General features: G+C 40.7%; 1 protein-coding gene across 22 annotated transcripts in view; it reads left to right on the top strand.

The window, feature by feature from the left end:
- The window catches only part of DOCK10 (dedicator of cytokinesis 10), a 153,080-nt gene that overhangs the window by 37,327 nt on the left and 89,912 nt on the right, over positions 1-25,841 (top strand). For 15 of the 22 annotated variants that reach the window (XM_065074045.1, XM_065074053.1, XM_065074048.1 and 12 more), the window contains exon 2: positions 22,959-23,078. In XM_065074045.1, the coding sequence (XP_064930117.1) occupies positions 22,959-23,078 (120 nt within the window). Of the gene's footprint in view, positions 1-6,304; positions 10,730-22,958; positions 23,079-25,841 lie in introns of those variants that run through there. The other 7 variants (XM_065074046.1, XM_065074061.1, XM_065074057.1 and 4 more) reach the window with 4 other exon arrangements.

Below are 25,841 nucleotides of genomic sequence, written 5' to 3' on the forward strand. Positions count from 1 at the left end.
TTGTTTGTTGCCAGGAATGTCCAGCTTCTTTGGCTTCATGGCCTTGCAGCTGGGTCCCCTTTTATCTTGTAACTGGCCTGTTACGAAAGAAGCCAAGTCCCTTGTTGGCTATCTGCTCCCAGGTGTTAGACATGTGCTCCATAGCACAACCTCCAGATGAATGTGAGCAGCAGATGTGTGGAAGATAGAGGGACAGTAATCCTAACCTTGAATCTGGTACACCCAATAGGAAACATTTACTGTTTCTATGCAGACTTTTAATGAATATGTTTCTAGTATTTAAGATATATATTTTTTGTTGTTTGTGATTCATCTGATTCTTTGTGATGACTATTTGCCCCTTCTAGCATCTGATTTTGTTTCTACTGATGATGTAGCAAAGACAACCACTGGGGAAGGACTTGTGATCAGTGTGTTTGTGCATCGTCACCTGCTTTTGTTCAGAAACCCTCTGACCAAGCAGCTCAGACAGATAGCGTGCTCATTCCTCAAACACTTGTGTAAATACAAAATATTTTAGCAGAATGTATGGAAATACAGAAAAAAAAAAACAAAAAAAACTTATGAATGCAGTTTGAACTTGAAGAACTATTTGGAAATAGTAGAAATGTTTACTAACATATGCTTAATTCTGATTTTTAGATAAAAGATAAAAGTGAATCCGAGCCTGGAATTGTACCAATATATTTTTACCTTACTTCTCCAAATCTAATTGGAACGGTAAATATCAGTTAATAAAATGTAGCTCTAAATTGTTTTCACAATGTAAAAAAGCAAGTTCTTGAAGAATGCACTAGAAAGGACGTGCCCAAATTAAATGTTTGAGAGATTAGCTGACATAAAATTTGTACCAGCTCCCACTGAGAAGTTTTTTTACACAGTATTTTGGAGCTGCCAGAAGCTTTTGCACATACTACGTGCTTGCCAATTTCCCTTTTTAAAATGAAATCAAAGGCAGTTTTAAGTTACATGAGCCTGCAAAAAGAATCTGAACTGGTGGCTAAACATTGATTTTTGTAAAATGCATGCAAAAGACAACTGTATTTCTTGGAAATATTTTCCCAAAAGGATTTGCTCTTTGAGTCAGACCATGTCTGCAGTGTTTCAGGCAGAACAAGGAGGTGAGTGAGGAGGAACTGCAGCAAACTGCTTTATTTCCCATCCACATCCTTTTCTGGCACTTGTTTATGCCTGGCTGTAGTGTGTATTTGTGAGAAATCAGAAGTTAACCTCTTAGCTTCTGCTTTCCTGACCAATTCTTTTGTATCTAGCTCAAGTGGTGCTTAGTAGAAGTAAGAGTCAGGATGTTCTAGCTACAGTAAGAGGGAATTTTATGGACTTTCCAGAATTTCCAAATTAAAAAAACTAAACAAACAGAATTTCCAAATTAAAAAAAAAAAAAACCTCTTGGCACAAAGTTTGTCAATGACCAGTTTAGGTTTGATGATAAGGCAGGAGGAATTACTGTGATTCAGCTCTCTGTCTTGCAGAGGCTGGGACCTGGAAACTTAGACCAGCTTTACTGTGTTAAGAATGACATAGTTTTGGTCTTGCTTTACTGCTTACTGAGAAATCATAAATAAATACTGCATTTTTATTTGTCCTTGGATAGCAGTTCCATAGCAGCTTCTTGGGAGGGCTTTAATACCTCGTACAATTCAAAACAGAGTTACTGGAACTGGAAAATGGGAGAGAAGGGTGAGGAGAATCAGCAAAGTTAGTCTTGGTCTGGCCTGAAAAATAACTCTGAGGAGGTACAGTGGGTGTCAAAAATTGACTAGCGTCAGAGACAGGTAAACTTTGCTTGCAGTGCCTTCTCTCCACAAGAGAATTAGGGAATCACCAAATGAAACAAATAGGGGCAAATTTTGAGGAAAAAAAATATCACAGAATGAATATTAAATATTTTGTGGCACAGAAATCAGGTTTTAGCATCTATAGTGTTTGTGTAGATTGGAAGAATGACTAGAAAAGTTCATGAGAGAAAAGTCTTTTGAGAATTAGTAAATACGCAGATGCTAGGAACCTGCATGAGGAGGAATTGGAAGAGTATTCAGGAGAAATACTATTATACTATTTTCTCTACTTTTACCTAAGATCTGTAGATTTTCACAGGTGAAGAAATCTCAGTTAAATGAACTTCCATCCTACCCAGTATGACCATGCTTACATAAACAGGAATTCGGTGTGATATCCAGCTGAACATCCAGTACTTTGCTGCTGAAATAGTATTGTACTTGGCATTGTCTTGCTTCTTACACGTGCGGGTATGTCAGCTCGATCGACTCTAATCCCAGGAATTATTTTGCATTGTTGCGGGTTAAGGTCCCTGTGCGCGGGCCCACATTGCGAGTGATCTGGTGTGTGGTGCCCGGTCTGCACATCAGGACCAGCAGCAGTCGGCTGGGTTGTCCTTGCTGGGAGGTTGGGGTAACTGAGGGAGGAGAAATTGCTGGATTACATTTCTTTTTTTTTTTGCCAAGGTTGGTGTTATATTTAGTTTTAATAACTTTACACAGGCTTTTACAAACTGTAGGGCTCACTGTAGGATCCTAACCACTGCCACTTTGGTGTTTGTCTAGAGGTTTTTTGCCTTATTTTGATAATCTGAAGGCTGCATGTTTGTTATAAGTCTCAATTAGGATTAGCAGTTTTTAATTAAGAAATTAAAAACAAAACCCAGAAAAGTGAAACAGTTGTCCTGGTGTACAGGAAGGTATGTCAGAGTAAGAAATAGCATATCAGGTGTTGGCACTGTCTATTAGACTACATTGTTTTCCTGTGTTCTGAGAGGTCAGTAAGAGAAGGGGAATGTTAAAAGCATGCAAGTTGTCTTTTTCTGTTTTCCACATACCAAACTTAACGAATGTAAATCTGACTTTCAGAGTTTTATCTTTCAGTCTTTTTTTTTTTTTGCTAAAATAAGAAAATAATCTTGCATATCAGCTTTTGAAATTTGTGTGCCTTTTCTCTCTTCCAAAATGCTATTATTTAGCTTTCAATTGTAGGATCCAAACGATGAATTATTATATGCACTTGCTTTCTTAATTGCTTAAGATACCCACAGGTGCTAGAAGAGGGTTACAGGAATTTGTAACATTGAATATATGTTACAAGTATGTGATGTCAAACACAATAATTGTCATACAATCAGCTTGCACACATATGGAGGGGAGTGTATTTTAGTCCTTAGAAAAAATAATGAAGAGAATTCTAGGGTACTTTATATCAATATTATGGCATTGTAGATGTTGATTGTGACCTTGAGTAAATAAGTGAGTTGCCTGACCTCCTTTTCCTTCAGTTATTCCAGCTGGAAATTTAGGTGAAAATGTGGCTTCTCTTTATAAACCAGATGTTGTCTGGTCTGAGCTTTTCTTGGTAAGAAAAAGGAAAATCATTTCAGCAATGTAGCGTAGGCATGAATAGCCAGTATTAGAATTACAATCAGAAAAGCGTGCAGCGGAAGCCAAAATCACAGCAGCATTGACATGTCTGGAGATAGTAAATTTAGACGATTAAATTATTTAATTGCCTTTTATGGTCTTTCATCAGTATGTGTTTTGTTATCAGGGGCTAATTCCAGTCCAAGTAGATGAAAACAGAAGGGTAATGTTTGTTTGAAATTTCCCAATAGATCAAACTAAAGAAGAAATTAAAGTAATTGCATATTTCGCTTTTGTATGAATCAGCAGGACAACATTGCTAATGGAAAGTTTATTCTCCTAACCGGATTGCTGTTGCAAGAAGCAGCATTTTGTTTGCTAAAGAGAATAAGTACAGCCCTTTTTCTATCTGATCTGTGCAAAGATACCTGACCAGGAACCCGTGCCGGCTGTGCTCATTTGTGCTGTACCGAGTCTCCAGCTCCGCGGTGCCACAGGGACCCTCGCGCTTGCCAAGAGAACCAGTGGGCAGCACCACGCACGGTACCAGCGCCCCCTCTCTTCTTGCTACCTCGTGGCCATGTTCTCCAGGTGGTGGGTAGGGTAGACAAGGAACAGCTGCATGCGTGAGATCCACAATACTGGTTTTCTGCAACTGATACTGTTTGAACGCAGCTCGAGGCCATTGGGGTTGCATCAACAGGCTCTTCCCTGTCTTTTGGCAAGGGAATGTATTTTATTGTTGCCAGGTGCAGGTGAGTTTCCAGCTTGGAAAGCTGCTGAAATGATACTGCTGTTACATCTATGTTCCTGTGGGGTTAGCTGGTAGAAACATGACTGTGAGAAGGTCTGTGCAGGTGGAGCAGTGTTCCCAGGCAGTGAGAGAGGGAGGGACTGCTGCCAGCTCAGATCAGCCTGCTTCCCAGATGGGAGACCAGCAAGACATTTTGTAAGAGCTGTAAAATCAGCAAAGGGCTAGTAAGTGGCTTTTGGAGTGTCGACTTTATCAGCAAACTCTTGTAGGTGCTTACAAGGCCATTTTGAGGTGATGAAATAAATGTTCTGTAAGGGCCCTGGGGGTGCTGTGCATGAGATCAGTCTGGGAGATGCCAAACTGCCCTCCCCAAACTGCCATCCCCACAGATGAATCTTAACAGCTCTGGCAATGCACAAGAAGTCTGGCAAATGCAGCCCGTGGAGGGCTCCTGGCACCACCAGCTCAACTAAGAGGGTGTGTTTTAGGGCAAGTACAGAGGTTGCTTGCGGATTTGTTCTGCCTGAGTGCACCAATATCTGGGGCATGAAGTTCAGGTGAAGGCACAGAGGAAGGAATAGCTGGGATCAGCACGCCATCAGGCTGGGAAGAAAAGAAACGGGTTGACACAGGTGGAGTCACCGACATCGGGTACTGTTGTCCAGAAAGGTCTGTTAGCAGAGCTCTGGCAAATATAAGGGGCTTATTTTCAGGCGTATTTATGCAGGGACATTGCTTTGCCTTGGAGAGCTCACCTTGTGTGCTGATGTCATCTTTACAGTGATGGATTCCCAGCCCTTTGCCTGGTGAGAACTAGTTGTGTGGATTTGTAGGCGAAATGCAAGCATCAGCTATTCTAATGACTTCACACATGGTTTGTATGCAAACCTTGATGTTTCAGCTTGAGTTGTTAGACGGTATGTGGAGTCACATTTCTCAAAATAAAAACATAATTTGCTTCCAGTTGATTCAATACCAGAGTGACTTTGCAGAAGTTTGCTTCATATGTAGTTTTTCCTACCTAAATTGTTTTGCCTTTTGTCTATTTTGATTTCCTATTTTTACCCTCTTTAATAAAAACAAACAAAAAACCCCAAACAAAACAAAAATGTATTGAAGCATAGACCAATACTGAACATTTAATTCCAAAACACCATCCCTTCTCCATCTCCCCACACCAGTCACTGATGACAAAGGTACTAGGATGGAGGTAACTGAGGCTCCCTGCATTGTGTGGTGGCTGTGCTCTGTTTCTGGTCCCAGTGTAGTGATCTCCCTCATGAAGTTCTCGGGAAGTGCAGTTTTTACATGCACTCACAAAGCACTGCAGAATATGCTGTTCCTGATGCCTGGAAGATGCAGATAGGACCAACATGTGTTGTACAGTCATTGACACCTCAGTTCTAGTGTCTCAGTCCCTTTAGTAGATTTTAGTCAATCATATCTGAAAATATATGCAGTGTTTTGCCACTCACAATGACCAGTTTTCTGGCAAGCACTCTAGCCATAGAAAGGGTGGCAATTGTATCTTATACAGTTTGCTTTGTCCAAGCACATAACTGACTTGTTGCAGTGTTGCTGTGCCTCATGGTTTGGGTTGTGACGGACAGGGATGGTGGGCTTGCTGGGGAACTGGCATTGAAGGCCAGGTGAGGAATATCACAGAATGTTAGGGATTGGAAGGGACCTTGAAAGATCATCTAGTCCAATCCCCTTGCCAGAGCAGGAAAACCCAGATGAGGTTACACATGAAGGTGTCCAGGCGGGTTTTGAATGTCTCCAGAGTAGGAGACTCCACAGCCTCCCTGGGCAGCCTGGTCCAGTGTCTGTCACCCTCACTGAGAAGAAGTTTCTTCTCAAATTTAAGTGGAACCTCTTGTGTTCCAGTTTGTACCCATTACCCCTTGTCCTACCGCTGGTTGTCATCAAGAAGAGCCTGGCTCCATCCTCGTGACACTCACCCTTTGTATATTTGTAAACATTAATGAGGTCACCCCTCAGTCTCCTCTTCTACAAACTAAAGAGACCCAGCTCCCTCAGCCTTTCCTCATATGGGAGATGCTCCACTCCCTTAATGATCTATAAAAAGCAGCATTAATATGTATTAATGTAGCTTAGCTACTGGCACTGCCTGCATGGTGTGGGATATTAACTCTTGAGTATGCCAGCGAGTTCTCCAGATTTTTTGACTTCTGCATCCTGTGTCCATAATATGGGATACAGAAGGCTGGAAGGCTATGTAAAGTAATTTTTTAGAATAAATAGAAACATGAAAATATTAAAACTTAGCCCTTGGTGACTCTCTCCAGGGTGCTGTATTTTTTCTTCTTCTCACCAGTACCTGAGCTGCCAGCTGGCCATGTGCTGAAGCCATGGTTGCAAAGTGCAGAAGTGTTTCTGTTTCTGCTTCAAGGGCAGGGTGTATGGCATGGCTACCACCCTTCTGGTTTTTCTTCAACATCTTCATCACTGTGTTTCTACCAGGAACTCTGACATACTGGAAATGCCACAAGCCATTCAAGGGAGGTAGGCAGGTGTCTCATCTGCACTCTGCCAAGTGGTGAAACATTAAGTTTGTCAGCCAAATTTCTCAGTGCTGGTCTGCACTGCAGAGGCTTCCTGAATGGTGGTGTCACTGCTATCATGGTGGTCTTAGTTTAAAAATTAAGCAAGTTTTGTTATGAGAGGTTTGTTTTTCATTTCAGAATTTCATTTCAGAATAGGCACAGTACAAGGTTGATGCAGCTTGTTCCAGCAAGAGTAGTTTTCTTACTTAATTGAACTATCTTTCTCAAATCTCAATCTGTTAAACAAAAGGCCTGAGCCAGGATTAAGTGCATAATGACTATAGATGTGCAATTATTTATATATACATGCTCATAAGTCAAGGCTATGTTTTTGGCTTGCACTTTGTTCTTACGTGTCAACATTGCTCCCAGACAGAAGTCTTGAGCTGAAGGGAAGCATTCATTCCCTGAAACTTGCTATGAATTAGATTTTTGCATGTGATTTCCCTCCCTTGCCCTTTGAATAGAACAAATAAATAAATACTTTTTAAAAAAAGCCAATGTGGCTAACTGAAGTTTCATTTTTTAATCCTTCTGGATGGGAGGTGGTAGATTATATTATTTTAGAAGGACAGTATAGTGAATTTAGTATTTGCTACGCAGCAACTCAAATATTTAGCCTGTTTTGGAGTGGCTTTTATGGTAGCTGGAGATACAAAAATTCAGTCCCTAAAGGATGTATCTTTATAGTACTGCTAGCAAAGCACTAGTGACATTCATTTTCCAATGATTGCACAACATACTGTAGCAGTGGATTAGTTTTGTCCAGCAGTACATTTTTACATATTGCTGTATATCATAATTTCAAACTGAAGGCAATGAAGCATGACAGTGACTAGATTTAAGAGGAAAATAAATTAAGTTGGACAGAAGCTGTAGAAGAAATGCAGGAAAACAGAATTAAAAAGTTATTAAAAAAAACTCATGTCCCCTGTCAGACAACCAAATGCTAGTGGCTCTGAAGCAAAGGGAATGCGTTAGCTATTCCTTAACAGTAGAGATATCAAATGTTAATATTTTTCCTTCCTAGATGTTAGATATTCTAAATGTTAGGAACAGATGGAAATATTCAGCAAAGATAGCAGAGCAGGGGGCAAGCACTGAATTCACCACCGTACACATTTTGTCATTTCTTGAAGTGCTTCAACATCATTATTTTCACTAGATGAATGTGATACAGCAGTTCACATACCTGTCACCACATACCTGTTTTCTTGGGATAACCTGGGGTATGGATAATACTTCTCACCTTATACGTGCTAGTTCTGATTCAAAATCAGTGCAGAAGCTTTATTCCTAACCAATTTTATTATCATCTTAAAGTACCTGGTATCTTTGATTAAAGAGATTAAGAAGTCTGAGGAAAAATTAGGAAATCTTTTGCAGTCACACTGATGCTAATGAAGTTTGCTTCATACTTCTGCTACAGGACAAAGCATGATTAGACATTTGACTGGTGATGCCAATTTGTATTCAAAACATCTAAGAAAGTGGAATCTTTATTTGCAGGTTTTTTACTATTAGTTCTGTTTATATCTCTGTGTGAATGTTCTAGCTTATTAGTTATTTCATTGCTTCAACCTGTTAATGCCTTGGTGTTGAGAAAATATAATGCTTGGTGCCTTTTGGATTGAGTCTGAAAAACTGTCTGTCAGAGATATGGAAATAAATGAAGTTTAATAATATTTGGACAGAAGATACTCAGTGGAGTAAATTGGATAAAGAGCAGCTGGAAACTTGAACCCAGTTCATTTTTTGTGTTATTTGGGAGTAACACGAGTTCAACAAAGTTTCAGGAAGCAGTGATGACCTTATCTGGGTGGAAAGGACGCCCTGGAAGGGCTCCGTGGTGCTGCTGGAGGCAGGGAGCTGGGAGAGGGCCTTGGCCAGGGAAGATAGAGCTCAGCTCATTCTGTGTGACCAATACAGAAAGGAGTCGATAAGCAAAGGAGCCTCTAAGAGGAACTGATATCTGCTTAGAGTTAAGCCAGCAGAGCTGATGGATCCAGCATTAAATTCTGGTGAGGACCCCTTGTCTTGGCAGCTGCCTTCGCTGTGTTATGTGAGAGGCACTTGGGACTCGGTGTAGATAACGTGGTGTTTTGAGAGAAAACAAGGGTGATTCCAACTTGCTTAATGTTGCAGTACTATATTGGTAGCCACTTGAAATATCTGCATACCTTGGCAAAGGGTTTTTGTTGTCTTTTCTGGTTTTGAGTGCCAGACACAGATGCTTTTCACTGTTAAGTAGGAGTACAGTGAAATCTGTCTTGAGCATTCTTAGAGCAGGCTGGTAACACTCAGTTTAAAGGAGGTGATCTTCTCAAAGGCAAAGCTAAATGGTGAAGATAATGATGAGATATGTTTTTAACTCATGAAGTTGCACTGTGTTTCAACTGTGGAAGGCAAAAGCAAACTAATCAGACCAGCGTGTCGGTTTGTAGTGTTCAGGTCAGACGCGCTGGGCTTGGTGTGACTACTCTTCCTGGTGTGGAAATCCTGCATGTGGAACAACCATGTGGAAATGTTGCAGAGGTTTGTTACTTTGGATCATATGTTACCAATGCTGAAAAATGTGTGAAAGAGTTCATATTTGGTGGAAAGGGAAAAAAATGGCACTCAGGGTAAAGCTGCAGATCTCAGATTGCTTAACTGAAATAAGTTGTGAAAAAGATGCTTATTGTCCAATTTGCAAAATATCCAGGATGAAAAAAGCAGGAAAACTATCAATTTTTCTTTGTTACACACATTGATACTAAGTAAAAATAAAAAAAACTAATGCATGCTACATAAAGATGATGTGCATAGGGGAATGCAGCTTTGCTGCTGCAGCAGGATGAACCCTTAGCTGGAACAGAGGAGAAGAAAAGGATCTGTGTGTGTGTATGCACATGTGTGGGCACTGAGGGCATTTGTTCAGTTTCAAAAGACCTTTGTGCCCTGCTAGTCTTCAGACAGCTGAGCATTGGGCAAGTCTTCTACCTTAATTAGGACCGGTTTGATTGTATGTATTATTGCTCTGATTGCCTCTGAGGCACTGAGTGAGGGGCTCCTAACCTGTCAGGGAGCTGCTGTGATTGCACCCATGTGGGGCAGGGGACCTGCTGTGATTACCCTGTGTGCGGCATCTGGGGAACAGGCTTGGGCTGGTAGCTTTACTCTCACCTCAGGTAGGAGCAGGGCTGATTTTTCTTAGTTGACAGGTGACAAGCACTTCTAAACCCAGTATTTACAAGCTAAAATGTATTTTGGATATTAGCATATAAATATATCTCTTTTTCCCTTTTTATATCTGTCTGCAGATTTAGGAATTTGCAGAGTGCTTCCTCTTATTGATGTTTTACACCACTTTGAAAGGGGAACTGTTACCTTGGTCCAAAAGCAGAGATGATTCTGGGCCCCAGCAGCACGAACCTGTTGCTGTGTGCTCTGTGGTTGAAGTCTGCAACCAGGGGTTCGGAGGAGGTGGTTGTTGTGTGAATGCCCTTTTTTTAGCTTGCAGACATACGTGCACATGAAGTAAGAGTACAGCCGTTTTGGCTTTTGAATGGAGGAGGGTGGTGAGGAGAAAGGATGTAATGGGGTTTGAGTCAAAGATAGATGTTCAGCTGCAAGCATTTTTTTCTACAACTTCCTATTTTGATTTGCATTAGGGGTGGGGGCTGGGTGTATTTATGGTTTAATGAGACACTCTCGCCTGAATAGCAGAATATTATTCACAGGAAGAAATGAGTTATTGCTGGTTTTCTTCTTCTTTCTGTTCAGTTACTGTGGATACAGCATGTAAGTTTTAGACTTACTTCCCCCTTGAACAGTATACGCAGTTTATAGTTGTTATGCTGAAGCTGCTGAAGGAAGGAGGTTAAGGGAGCACGCTTTTTAAGAGAGATTTGTTTGCTGCTTGAATTCCTACGGATATAATGAGCTTTCGCGCCAAATTCAGGAGGGAGCCCAGTGAACTGCGGAGGAAGAGAAGGACCGTAAGGCGAGTGAATCAAGGAGAAATTCACAGATTAAGCTGTGTGAGTATGCACTCCTTCTTCCGTCTTTTCTATGACATTGCTAAGAAATTACAGGTCAAACACTCTTCAGACTACAGCTAAGAGAGAGTATGATTTTTTTCCTTGGTGTGTACATAGGATTGATTGTGTCTTGTCAATCTGTGTGATGAGGTGTTGAACGCTGGAGAATGATTACTGAAGTCTGAGACTGAAGCACAGGGAGTTCAGGAGTTTATAGAACCCAAGTGCATTAGGGAAACTCTTGTATAGTGTCATGTCGGCCAGACGTGTACTGATAGCAGCATCAGCTGAAAGCCTCTCTGGCGCCTGGTAACGTGTGCTTGGTAGTTCCATGAAAATCCATAAAGCTGCTTCTGGAGTAGAAAGTTACTCTCTGCTATTTCAGATCTCACAGTCTGCTCTGGGCAATTTGTGCCTCTCAAAACCAGGAGGAGAAAGCCTCTGTCCTCCTGCAGTGCTGGGAGCAAATGGAGAAAGCTCCAGTGCCCTTGGTGGGAAGCTGGAGTGAGGTTCTGCTGAACAAGGTCGTTGGCAGCTTTGCCAGTGATGGCTTTGGGCCAGGACTTCACCTCCCGAAACTCCACATTATGACACTGGGCAGCTCACATTAACTGCGTTGTGCCTCCGTTTCCTAACTGAAGCTGAAACTGCAGACAACTTTACATAAAATTCTTGGAGCCTTCTGTTGAGAAGCCTTAGGCCACTACTGGTTTTCAGTGTATTTTCTTAACTTGATATATTACTTTAGATGTTCAATATTAGGTGGCTTCCCCAGGAATGATTTCCAGACAGTGGATATTTTCTTTATGGCAAGAGGCATTTGGATTTCTTCTGGAGTTTTGTGTATCCAATTACAAGCTGGAGGAGGCTCTTTGGAGGCTATTCTGCACGTCCAGTGTAACAAAGACTCAGTGATAACAGACCAAAGAAGATTATTCTCGTTAACTTTTTTAAATAAGAAGGAAAAGAACTTCGCAGTTTTAACACTTGGTCACAGATTAAGATGCTTTGTGATTCATCTAATAGTGTGTTTGGATTTTGCTTGTGACTAGCTGCAATTTTCCATAGATATTTTATATGGAAATGGATCTTTTTGAGAAGGCTATTTTATAGCATAGTTCCTGGTGTCCTGAGCTGTTGGCTCACAGTCAAAGATATCAAGCTTAAGCTTCATGGTCTTGGGTCCCAAGAATGAATGCTGGTGGTGCTGGTGAAAGCATCTAACCCTGGCAGTTCACAAGACTTTGCTAGGAGGTAGACACTGCTGCTTGACTTACCCTCTTAAATCCTGGTTAGGAGGGATTTTTGTCATTACTGTACAAATCCTGGCTGTATGTGAAAAGTGCTCACCAGAAGTGACTGAAACCTTACAGGGAACTATGGCTGGAAAGAAAACAAAGCCCATATAGTAACAATAAATCGGTAGTCTACCTGCAGATAAAGAGGAATATACTCCTTCTTTTTTGCCTGTATCATCAGATAACAGGAGCTGAGAATCTCTTCAATTTAGTGGTGCCAAAGAACCCTCGAATTGTTGGGGTATCCAAGCGTCATTAAGACATACCATACTCTGACCTAAGAGTTAGAGCACTTGTAACCATGTACCTGTTGCCTCTGATCAGAAATAGGTAATGTGCCATTTTTGTCAGAGGCTTGTGGTTCATGCTGCACTTCTCACGAGGCAGCTGGCTGCAGGCACATAATGCAGGTTTTCAGGGGGATCTATTCTGATTTCTCTTCTTTTCAGACATAGAATAGATTAAGATGGGGTCACTGTGTCACGTTATTCTGCAAGGGTCTTTCTCAATAATTTGTTTAGCCCTTAGGGAACGCAAGGGAAGGCACACTTGGCTTTACTTTTGTGGCTTGTGACCTGTGTCTTTCTACCCGATATTTCATAATTGGAGCATGTTAAATCTTTGGCCTATGGGCACTTTTTGCTATCAGCCAGGAGCCAATCTCTCCTTCATGCATCAGTCCTCTCCACCTCTGTTGCTGCAGATTTCAAAGTGGAGTTGGCTCCCACTGCAGCTGTAAAGGCTTTTGGATACAGGGACTTTATTCAAAGAGTGTATTTCTTGATATGCTACATTTAGACGTGTGTTTTCTGTAGATGGACTTGTATTATTTGCTGGAAACTTCTTTTTTCCTTTTTTTTTTTTTTTTTTTTTTGTGAGACTAATTATGATCTGATTAGTTTTAATTGATTGTAGGTTGTTAATTGAGCTCAGTGTGGTTGACCAGAATTTATGTTGTGTGGGTGTAAATGACGTGATAGCTGGATGATTGATTGGGAGGGTAGTCGATGTCAGGGAAATTATTATAATCTTAACATCATTGTCAGAGCTGAGTTTATAATGGTCACGTATAGATGATTTTACAGATAAAGTCTCTGTGGAAATACTTAAAATTATTTACTCAGATATGTAACATGAATAATATTTGTAACTCATTGAGGGGTAACCATAGTGTAGGTAGAAAAAGGAAGATATTCACTGAAAAAAATGAAGCGGAACAGTATATATGAGATTTGCCCTACGGGACAGTGACTTATTACTAAATACTCTCTAGAAGTCAAATGGTATTTTTGAAAAGTTTATTTAGAGCTAATGTAAACATTTTTGTGAGTTGTTTTTGCTTCAGGGGCTTCTGAAGTGGTTGAGCCCCTTTCAAAAATGCTGTTTGCTCTGTCTATGGATCTAGAACTTCATACATCTAAATTTTAGTATTTACATGAGAATGAGCAGTGTAGTTTCCTTATGCGCTGTGTTGCAACTTCATCAGACTTTAAATCGTGATCAAAGTCTTTAACATCAGAGCATCACCTAATGAACTGCCTTTAGAGTTTTCCCTTCAGTCCTTAAGAAGAAATCTCCTATGTTCTCTAAAAATAAAGTCTACTAAGAAGAAGCCTCTGTTTTCAAAGTAAATGAAAATGTTTTTAAAGGCAATTCTATGCTGTGCGTGGTGTTATGTAAAATGTGCCCCTGTTTTAGCAGCAGATTTGTGTGAGATGAGCCGGGTGAGGAGCAGGTGAGCTGGGCAGGGTGACCGTGGGCAGGTTGCTCCATCTCCTGTATTCATCCAGCCTGCACAAACGGAGGGGGCTAGTTTTGTCTGATCTTGTTGCTATAACTAGTTCTATTATAGCTGTAGAGATGCTGTAGGTGTCAGAGCTGGGTTTCTACCTTTGCCACGTAAGGGCAAAAATTTGGTGTAACTTTTATTAATGTAGGTTTTCCTTAGACTACAATGACTCTATGTACGTGAAGTTGTGTATAAAAGTGTGTATACACAGAGTCAGAAGTGCTGTTTACATTAACAGCAAGTGCTGTTTACATAACTTTGTTCTGGAAGCTTAAAAGCTCTGATCAAATCCACTACGTGCAGGTTGCAAGATGGTTTTGTTAATGCTCCTGTTTGTGACCATGAATCTGCCCCCCTGAGACCATGCTAGAAAAAGTGAGCATGAAGCAAAGAGTATTCAAAGCAAAGTTGAACCCGGTTCAGTCCAGCAACTCCTTTGTGGTCTCCAGGGCTTCTCCTTCCGTGGGGTAAAGTAATCGCCAAGGAGGCAAGTGGCCGGTGGACACCTCCAGCTCTGCATCAGCAGGTCCTCCCTGCTGCCCCACAGCTCCCATCCCATCTCCTCAGTCCCCTTCCAGTGCATTCCAACTCTCTGTTCATGTCTGTACAAAGATGAGTGAATTGCATCTTTGGCTTTTGCTTGCTTTCTTTATGAATAAATTCAGAGCAGTAGCTTTAAAGAAAAGCTTTTGTTGCCATAACTGCACTTTTTTCTTTTCTGGTTAAGGTCAGGTAAGGCGAGTGAAGTGGCTGAGTTTCGCTAGGTTAGAGGTCTGTGTAAATTAAACTTAAAAAAATCCCCTTAAGATACTTTACAAGACTTTCTTGTTTTTCCCCTGAAGTGACCTATGGGCAAATATTTAGTCTAGGCTTCAGAAGCACTCACTATTTAGAAGCTTGTCATTTTTGACATTTTGAAAAGCTAATATGAGAAATTTATTTTAAAAACTTAGAAGTTTCTTTAGAGGTCTTGTCAGTGGCATGATAATGCTGATTTTAGCAATTTTCTGATTAAAATAAATTTGTTTCTCTCCTTCCTAAAAAGGGTTTCCAGCTGCTGCATAAACACAGTGGAGAAGTTGTTTTCTTGTTACCTTGAATATTTTGCAGACTATATTGGTAGCTTTCTCTAATGTGTAAAACGGCAATGCTAGTCATTGAAGATGCAGATGCATACATGTCCATGCATATACGTTCCAGATTCAGAAAGCACCGCAGTGAGGCTACGATGCCGGGTCTATAATCATGGTTGATAAACAGAATTCAGGAAACACTTATGACTAAGTTGAGTGTAGTATGAAGCATCCCTTCCCTGCCCCCAGCATGGATGCTTTGCTGAACCAACCGTCCCATGTGGCTTGCAAGTTTTAACATGAATGAGATAGTTTTATGAGGTCTACTGTTTTCGAAATTCATAATGAAAGGAACGGTAAATTCTAACTTGAGAAATAAAAGGTGATAGAAAGAGTAGGTCACTCCCAGTTGCCTGAGAACAGATCTCTGTGGTTTGAGTAGTCTTAACTCAGCATCGGTCAGCTTGCTGGAGAAGTTACGTGTCTGTGTGCTGCTGAAGTCTCTGATGGCTGCAGCTGGCCCATCAGTTAAAATGAAAATTATCTGAGTTAGCTTATCCAGATGAGAGTGTTTCCATTTTTCAAATATTTAGCACACTGAATTCTCTTAGAGGAACTTTTAAAGCTGGAAAATATGCAAAGTAGATGTTTATAGGTTTTGATCCACAAAACAATGTTAATTTCCAATGTGAGCTATTAGGATTCATCCCATCCCAGCTGTATTTGTACAGAGTAAGTCTCATTTAGTCAAGCCATTCCCTTGTTGGTGTCAATCAGGATTTTCTTTGCGTAAATAGGTTTTAATGAAATAAAATGAGATTTTACTTTCTTTGTTCCCAGCAGGATCTTCCAAATGTGTCCTTGCTTTTGTACTCTTTAAGCTGATAGGTACTGTAGCATTTTGGAAACTAAATTCTGAATCACTAGGAATTTGGGAGTTTGAATCCTTTTTGTAATTCTTTGCAATTTTCTCTGTAACAGAATCTTGTGGGAACTGGCAATCCCCTTAATGAAATTTATTGGCATGTCGGCTTCACTGCTGACACTAAAGAGTGCATCAGTTGTGCTGTGCGGCCCTGAAAGACTGGCTGGATTCTTTCCAAGTGCAATTCTCCAAGGTTTACTGAAAGACATGACAAATTAAACATTTTGGACCTGACAAGTGAATGTGTTTTAGGGTAAATGGGAGGGGATTTCACAGGAAATTTTGTTTGTACCACTAATTTTAATACATTTGTTGACTATGGATCACATACTGAGCCAAGTGTAGCCTTTGTAATGTGGTAAGAGGGTTTGTTGTCTGTAAATAGACGAATACCAAATGAGGCAATTGTAAAAATGGTGAGATCTGAAATAAAAGGAGGGACCATCTTCCTCCTGGTCCTTACTGTGCTTCCCTTTCCTTTCCCAAATACCTTTTGCAGATCCCAAATTCCCTCATCTGTGCTTGAAAAGCAAAACTTATTTTCCTCAAAGGAAACACATAGCATGATGTGGAGTGCGCTGGGAGCAGAGAGAGGGGCAGGCCTCCAGGAGGGAGCATTCTGGGTTGATGAGACCTGTTCCTTCCTGCACAGCTGTGTGCGGGTGCTGGGGACACCATGACCCGTGGGACTGCGCTGCCTCTGCTTGCCAGGTACAGGTGCTGCCACCTGGCTGCTCACCTGTCACCATAGCTTGGGGGAAAGAAGAGATGCGCCCAGTGCAGATACCCTTCCCGTGGAAACCACTCTGAGCATCAGAGTGCTGTACTGCCTAATGGTGAGCAGAGATGTACGCTGGTTCTACAAAAAAAAGCACAAGTCTTGGTGACTCCATAGAAAGCGAATGGTTTTCGGGCCTCGCTTCATGTGCTTGAATGTTCAGGCATCCATAGCCAGCACGCCTTGGAGCTGCTGGGGACTCTGTGTTGCCAGCATGTCAGAAGAGAGGGTTAAATTCAGCCTTTATGCTACACCTCCTCCAAGAGTCATGGAGTCCCAACTGTTCTTTAGCTTCAGTTTGGATGGACTCAGCAAAGAAATATTTAATTTAAATTGGCCCACCCTAATGGAATAAAATTAACTACATATATTAACCACATTAAAAAGTCACATATTAAGCCAACAACAGTATTTAACTGGGGAAAGGAAAGGAAGAACAAGAAGTGTGAGAAGTACTTCACATTGATGTCATCCTAGAAAGTAATTTAATTTGCTGTTGTGAGTTTTAGTAAGATTGGGCTTGGTTAACAGTGTTATTGAAAAGCCTGTAAAAAATGAAGGAAGGTGATGGTGATGCTGTTATTTCAGTAAGTTGCCCTTTCTCTTCTAAGTCAGTCCATTTCAGTGTTTCAAATGTATGCTAGAATGAATTGTAATTTTAGACCAGCTGTAGCTTGGATGAAATATGAAATCAGAGTTCTGCTTGATCTTGACCAATCTGGCCATCACAATTCTTTTGACGCTTTTTATGAACATGCAGTGTATCCTTCTGTCATGAAGATATTTTAGTCCAGGTCACTGCAGTCCATCAATTTAAATTCTTTCTGTGTATCTGTCTCTCAAGTTTTCTTGTTCCTGGCATGGGGAAGAGGAGAAATTCATTTAAACATCTGTATTAAATTCAGTGCATTTTAGATATTCAGGATTTGATGTCTGAAAATAATGCGTCATTAAAGCATTAGAAAATCATAGCATTTGGTCTAGTTTATTTTTAGAATATGGAAGTGCTTGGGATGACTATCCAGAAACTATTGGTCTCAGTTACATCATTTCCCCCTTTAGTGAGTGTTCACAGAAGTACAACTTCAGGGGCAGGGCATATAAGTAATTTTATCCTGTAATTATGACGAGAAGATGGGTACTAGCATCAATGCACAATGTCTGTGCAGCTGGAGGCAAGCCGGGTAGCATATCTGTTTCTGTAAAATCATTTATATGGATATTTTTGGTCACTGTCACTGGGAGAAATAATGCTTCTGTACCTAGACCAGAAGATGATGGTGACCAAGCTGTACATCCCTGCTGGAATCTGGGCTGTTTCATCTGTGTGAAATTCAGTAGTGATTATCCCTCTGTGTTGTTGGCTCCTGTGCTCATGAAAGGTCTCTTCAGTTTTCAAAAAGAGTTTGGAAAAGTTTTCTCAACATACAGAATTAGGCTCCAGAACACTGCCAGGGTGTGAAGTGAATGGTACAGTTGTGAGTTCACTGCAGGTTAGACATTTGGAAAGGATGTTTCAGAAACCTTTAACCATGCTAACAGCCCTACGTTGGTCTCAAGAGCTCGTCAGTTGGTACAACTGGTGCCATGATCGGAATGTAGTAACAATTTTCATTGCTCCAAACTATTGTTACCATTGTGGCATCCAGGCTGCAATTATGGAATTTGATGATACTCTAAAATACTCCTTTTTGCAGTTTGATCCAGCACTGCATAGAGGTGAACTGCATGTTACTCGTTGCACCCCAGACTGCTTTCTGTAAAGAGATTTTGGACCTGTACGGTATTGCTGTGAACCATATATTGACCTAAAGAAAATGGGAAGAGCAACAGTAACTCCAGAGTGTCAGAAAACATTTAACATTCAAACTTGTTTTCACATGGACCAAAAGACATGCCATATTCAAATACAAAGCCTCCTGTCGTCCACAACTGTGACCACATTAGAATGAACCAGTTCATTGCATGCTGAGCAACATTGTTAAAGAAGCCAGTTTCTGGCATAGCACTATTTGTAGTTACTTTTGCTCTCTCTGAGAGAATAGTGAGATGTAGACATTAACACCTCGTGAATACATTTGTCTTGATTTGATACTGTGAGTTCTATAGCAGGTGAGGAGTCAGAGAGTGCCATTTTACTAGATATATTCACAACTGTTTCAGTACAACTAAATGTAATTCATTACTCACTTGAGATAGAGTATATAAAAAGCATTATAAAAAATCCAAGCCAGGCTAATTCGATCTTGGCACAGATCACTCGGTTGGTCTGTTTCCAAAAAGAACAGACAAGTTAAATTGAGAAGAGGCAGCACTATGGTTATTAAATTAGCTTTAAATCAGCCCTACTCATTTACAATCTCTGCTAGTGCTCGCAGGGAGAAATTTGCTAATCTCAACATTGCTGCTTCTGTCTGCCTGTGATGAGAAAGCTGAGCAATCATTCCACACCGTCCAGAGATAAACTGCTAACGAAACCAGCTGCCACTTCCCATTGCAAATGCCATGCTAAGCATTACAGCGCTAAGCTTTGCCAGATCCAAAGTAGTGGCTCTACAAAGGATGGAGTGTCGGTATCCACACTGTGTAGTCTTCAGGTTTGTAAGAACATGCAGAATTGATAAAAACAGGCATCATGTTTGTTATACTGTCATGCTGGGTGTTGGCTGGGAATGGCGTAGATTATCTCTGCAGTCAGTGTATTGATGAGGATGGGCTTTTCTGAGTTATGGGAGCTCGCATAATGCGGTATTGCTTTTACACAGGGTTTTGCTGTAATGCTGTAGAAGAATGTCATTTGTCATTGCACCAATAGAAATACGTCCCCATAAATACTGAAGTGCTTCACTGAAAAGTTTTGTGGTAATTTTGATAGTGTCACATCTACTTACATTTAGTTACATTTTGGATGTGTGAACTTGCTCCTGAGACTGTTGACATCTGTTAAAATGTTTCTATCAGATCATGCACTTCACAGCACTGAGAGCAAGAGAATTAGTGCTGTGGGAACAGTGATGTTTATACGCTTGCTGTGTTTCTCTGCTTCAGGGTTTTCTCGAGTTGCGTTGTTGTATCACATAAATGACCTTGCAGCTGGCTAGGAGAAGTTTTCCCCGGGAGCGTTGCAGACAGCTGTCAGGAGTGGCTTTCTGAGCGCTGCTAGTTTCAGAAGGGAAAAAAGAGGCCAGTGTGACATGGCTTCCTCTGCCTCCACCTGCATCGGAACATCTGTGTGACGTTACTTGCACAGGAGATGTAGCTGTGCTCACCCCAACCTCGCAGGGATTTCCAGGAGGAAGAAGGAAAACCTCTTCATTCTGCCAGCCCCAACAAAAAGGGTAGTTTCCATTGGCATAGAGAACCTGCAAATGCCACACATTTTTTTTATGGGATTCCCCCATATTTCAAGAGAAGTCCCAAGCATTTGGGAATTCCCCAGCTCTTTATTGGTCTAGGACTTCAATAAGAAGGTGACTACTTATGTAATTTGCTTACTTTATGTTTTTTTTAAAGACATTTTGAAAGCTAACATTCGTGACATTTCCAAGGAGCATCTGACCTAAATTAATATTGCATTGACACATCTCTGGTTTTGAAGTGTGGACGTTTATGGCTTCAATGGCATGTCTGACTTACTAAAAGTTGGGATTGCTGCAAAACCATTAGCCTAACGGTATCTGCTCTAGGAAGGAAGGGTTCTTGGTGTAGTCAATGTCACAAACTTTCTGCAGAGAACATACATGTTTTAGTGAAACCACTACACAGGAAAAATGTCTGCATGAAACACTCGTGCCTCATAAATGTCAGTGCATCTATTTTTTCACTTTTGAGTTTTCTTGTAAGTGGTTGCTCTACTGTTTCCTACTGCAAGTAATAGTTGTACTACTACAAGTTTGCTTTCTGCTAGGCTTGGACTGAGTGAACTTGTTTCAGACTTGGGCATGATTCCCAAAACAAGTAGTACAGCAGAGACAGTACACACTCCCTCTACAATGCTGTTTTCGTGTTTAACTCCTTGAAACTTATGTTTATATAGGAATATTTAATAAACAGATAAAATGGTAAATTTAATGGAGGAGAGTCTAAAACTTGTGACTAAAGGGTACTGTGGTGACTCAGCATAACTTGAAAGGAGAGCAAGCATGGTGAGATGGTGGATAAGCCCATTACGTTCCTGTGGGGAAGCATTGTCTGGAAAGAACAGACTGATACCCCACTAAAGAATATGGCTGTTACTCAATCCGAGTGCATCTTGAGCAGGACTGGATATTAATGTGTCAACTGGTACTGGCCATGGCAAAGTACCAGCTTGGAGAGTCTAAGATAACCTGTCTGGTTCAGTATGAAGTCTCATGTGTCCTGGTAGGGTGTGTTGTCTTACCTGAACATCCCGCACTGCTATACAGTCCTGTCACAGATACTAGATTAAGTTTTAAAGCTGTTACTTCTTTTTGTGTTTTACAGTGGCCTTCCACTAGATAAGTTATTTTTTCTGTTAAACAATCCCGAGTTTTATTTTTAATTCAACCTCCCTTTCATTACTCCAAGACAAGACATGCAACTGTCTGTACATCTCCGGATTCATCTAGGAGGGAATCTAGCATATATATGTCAGAATCCTTTTTTATTTTATTCATATAAATTTTAGTGTTTTTCTGTGAGTTGGTAGTTAAAGATACACCATATTTGGGTAGGTCAAGTATTGCTTCTCTTTACTCTCTTTCCCTCACTTCCCACAGCAACATTCATGAACCAGTTTCTTTGGGAAAGGGCTTTCAAAGAAGTTGTATTTAGTATGGTAATGTGTTGATCTTGTGTATCTTTTACAAGTCTTTAATGTCTCAGCATGAGTAAATAGTGCTTTTGACATGTGAATGCTAAACACTAATGATTTTTAGAAGTTTATTAACTCTTAATCTGGCAGACAAGGCTAAGAGGGTTAATAGAATGAGAAGAGAGTTAATTGAACTGTTGAAGGAACAGCTCCAACTTTTCAAATTGCGTCTCCATCCTTGAAGGTTTTCAAGACTCATCTGGACAAGTTCCCAAGCAGCCTGATCCAACTTGCCTTGCTTCGAGCAGGGGGTTGGAGCAGGTGACCTGCGGAAGTCCTGGGCTGTTCTGTGATTCTATCATAAGCTGTTCAGCAATTGAAAAACTTTCTAGGAGCATGCGTATCTCAGTGTTTTAATCTATTTTGTGTAGTTGTGTTACTGATACTTAATTAAATTTTTCACAGATGCATTTGATGCCAAAGGGAGTCTTGAACTTAATATAGGAGGGAAACAGTGTTCACAAGGGCTGGGGAGAAATCTTGAGTTGACTGTAATTACTGTGAGAAAACAAAAAGGCAAAAACCACAGGAACTTTCTAGAAGTTGTGATTTAGGAAGGAGGGAGAGAGGGAAACTTTATATCATTCTGGGTAGTACAGTGCAAAAACTGTGTGTAAAATACAACTCAATGTCTACAGTTTTTGGTCCATCAGACTGAAAAAGTATTCTGCAGAAGTGTTTCTGCATTCGCTTTCCACTAGTATCCTTTTTCTCTCTCACCACCTGCTTTTCCTTCCCTTTTAGTAGTTCTCTTGCCCTTTCTCATTTACAGTTTCTGATGCTTAAGTCTTTGAATTAAGCAAATGTTGTCACTCTAATACATGGCTTTTCATTTGTGGAATGTGTCAGATGGGCATGTCTTTTTCTGGTTTTGGGTTGTATTCTGAGACAGTGTGACTTTACTTTTGTTTGGCTATTCCTATGGTGTTTTCTTTCTTTACCACTGTTTTGGTCGATAATAGTACTATTACAATTATACTAATCCCATTTCTGACAAGATATGGATACCACATAGTTTATTCCAGGAGAATAACCTTGGATTATTAGCAAGTAAGATGATGTGGTGGCAGTCAGAAGCTACCAGCAGTTCAAGAGGTAGGACTGTGTAAGACAGTGAAGGAATTGGTAGGTTACTTATTCTAAAACACATTAGCTCAAAGTTATATCCATGTTCAGTTCAAATTGTGTCTGTTCCTCTGTTTGCCTACATCTCTTTATGGAGAAAGAGAGTGAGTGTTCCTGAGAATGACAGGTGAGTTAATATGGTAGTTTGGGTTACTGTAATGAGCTGACAGGTTGCTCTGGAGTTTATCAGATGGAGAGTGACTGTTACAACTGGCCCAACTTTCTCCTTTCCACTGCTCTCCACGAGCTCAGCTGCAGCAAGCTGGGAAGAATGGGGGAGGGAGGGAAAAAGTTATTCATTCTTTGGTGTACAAAAATAAAAATGCAGTAGATTTCAGTTTATGAAGGGGAGGGGAGGCAAATTGGAGTATAGAGAGGTTACCTGATCTTTATTTTTTATTCCACAGCAGGAAAAACCCAAACTCTTAGAGCCTTTGGATTATGAAGCTGTCATCACAGAGATTGAAAAAAATATTGAGGATAACCAATTTAAGGATCTGATATTATTCCCCGATGATGACTTTTCAGTAAGTACAAGGCAAATGTATGTTATTCTTTCTCTTAGGTTTGTCTGTTCATTTATTTAGTTTATCTTCATTGTTAGAGAAAGAGCCAGAAGTTGCTCAAGGACTCTCTTAATTCATGCATAATGCCTTCTCTCTCACCAAATTCACTCTTATTTTTTTTTTCTTTTCCTCTGATGTTTGCATGTGAGTGAATTTACAGTTCAGGATTAAATGGAGCTCTGGTTGTTCTCAAATACATTTCAGGAACTCAGAAAACATGTATTGAATAATGCATACTTGCGTGTTTGCGTAGTACAGAGGTGGTTTGGCCAGTGCTGGAGTCCCTTCCTATGATTATAATCTAATTTAATCACACTTTTGTAACTTACATCCAGCCTTTCTGATCCTATTTTGTTTAATGTATTTGGCCGCTAGCATCAGACAGCCCATGATTCCTGGACTTCTGCTGAAAGTTGGACTTCTGAGATAGTGGATGTGACATATTTCCAAGCTGTGCTGCTGCTGACATTAGATTGCATGAGAAAAAGAAATTTGAATGGACTTGACTTCTGTTCAGTTTTGGGATTATCTTAAATTCTTCTCCGGTGGGGTCTGAGTTCTGGCATCTGAGTGCTGGGGTGCGAGTCCCCAGTGCTGAGGCAGGCTCCCATGGCGGAAGCTGTGGAGCTGCCTCACCTCATCCTGGCTTCCACATCACTTGTCCTGAGCAGCTGCAAAGAAACTGGAAACTTGTATGTCCAGGGCAGCCCTCACCATGGCAGAGATGGGGCAGCTGGGGGGGCAGGGTTGCCTGCTGGGGGGCTGGGGAGGTGTGCGAGTACGTGGGCAGATTGCCTTTATCTTATAGCGGCTTCTTCAAAATCAACCCATCTCTGTAAAAGATTTAGATTTTGATGAAGAGGCATTCTTTAATGGAAATACATTTCAATTTGTGAGCAATTGTAACTGCTGTGTGAGGGCCCTTGCCATCAGCTCATGGCACTGCTGCTGTCCTGTGGGGCTGGCTTAATCTAATCGAGTGCTTTGTTTTACTAAATGGCTCTATTTCCTTGGTGGCATTAACTGAGTTAATGTGCTCATGGGATTGAGAGGAAACTAAACAGAATAGATTTTCTCATCATCGTTAATTCCTTTATCCATTTTGCACGTTTGTGAATTTATGAAATTGAAATTTAGCATTATAAAGCTGGCTAGACATACTGGGTGCTGTCACAAGGCCCTTGAGCCCTTTGATTTAGGGTAACTGAGCTCAAGTCAGTGGAGCAAACCCTCTCAGCAAAAGAAGAATCATGTCCTACTCCTCAATACCTCTGCCCGTCAAACCATATTTTCATATCCTTATTTTCATTTCAGCTTGAGTAGTTGCTGCCTAGCTTTTAGTAGCTACTGCTGTTTTGTTTCCTCTATGTTATGCTTTGCAACTATTGTGCATAATCTATTTAAATAAAAAAAGAAGAAGAAAAAAAGATTAAGACAGATGAGAGAGGTACTTGTATAGTAGAGGTGGCCTGTACTTACAGAAGAGCAGAGGTAGGTGCTTTTAGGTAGTCCATATCCTTGCAATAAATCTGTTTCTGTTGTCTTCTATTGAAGTAATCTGCAGAAACAAGAGCCTATGTCACCAGACAGGACTGCAGAGCTTTCATAGCAGACAGGTTTTTCAGCTGCAGAGAGTCTATTTATAGCCCTTCTCCTTCCTACTGAAATATCACCTGTGCACAAAAGTCTGGGTCAGCCATTTGAGTAGGAAGAGAACTACATCTGACTGAATTAGGAGGGGCTCAGGCTGGCTCTGAGTGTTATTTAATGTGATAATGCCCCAGGAAATGGTAGATGTTACTGTTTAACTCCTAATGATTACAATTGCTTCAGACTTTGTGGCTCAGTGTTGATGTAGCCCCAGTTTGGGCCTGTGTGTTAGCACATGCTATGTGCAAAAGTCTCTTCAGAGTGAAACTCCACCAAAAGAATTAGCTGAGGTAGTGAGCATAAGAGAAAATTCTTCTTTTATTTCCCATTTTTGGCTACATAATATTCAGCACATGCATCAGATATGGGTCAATTATCACCATAGCTGCTGTACTGTCAGGTCTTTTGTTTTGTCTCAGAATTGCTACCTCTCTTTGAATGCAATTCAGAGAGAATGCAGTTATTCTCACAAGACTTTTGTTGGTCATTTCCAATGTCTTATGAGAAGTCTGTGGAATAGCAAAGAATTCTTGGTATCCATCTGAACCTGTGTTCCTCCATTTCTCTGAACAAGGAAGAGCTAAAATCTCCTTGTTTTTCAGATTGTGAAACCTCTGCTATCTAGATATTGTGCAGGGACAAAAGTTGTTGGAATACAGAAGTTCATAACAGAACCAAATGCATCTTTAAGGGTAAGGGGCAAGAGCAGGCAACAAGAGTGCCTCTTCACTTGAAATGCAGCATGTGCGCCATAGGGGCAGCTCTAAGCACAGGACTTTAAGCCTCCTTGGAAATAACCCGGTAAAATTGAATTATTTCTAAAATCAAAAGAGTTGTGGTGGTGAGATCATGGTTTATTTTCAATAGCACATGACTTTCCCATTTGATAGGTGGTATCTGCTCATTCTTAGAGGAACAGAAATTGAGTCTGTTATTTTCAATGGAATATGGGTATCCTTGGCATGCAAGTTCACAGCAGCCGGGAGGAAAAGGAAAGTGAGAGGTATCTAGACATAGAGGGAGGCACTGTATTTAAATAGAGCTAATGCAGTCAGCAAAGCTAACACTGTGTGG

This window comes from Columba livia, chromosome 9 (assembly GCF_036013475.1).
Source record: "Columba livia isolate bColLiv1 breed racing homer chromosome 9, bColLiv1.pat.W.v2, whole genome shotgun sequence".
In the NCBI taxonomy this organism is placed as follows: domain Eukaryota; kingdom Metazoa; phylum Chordata; class Aves; order Columbiformes; family Columbidae; genus Columba; species Columba livia.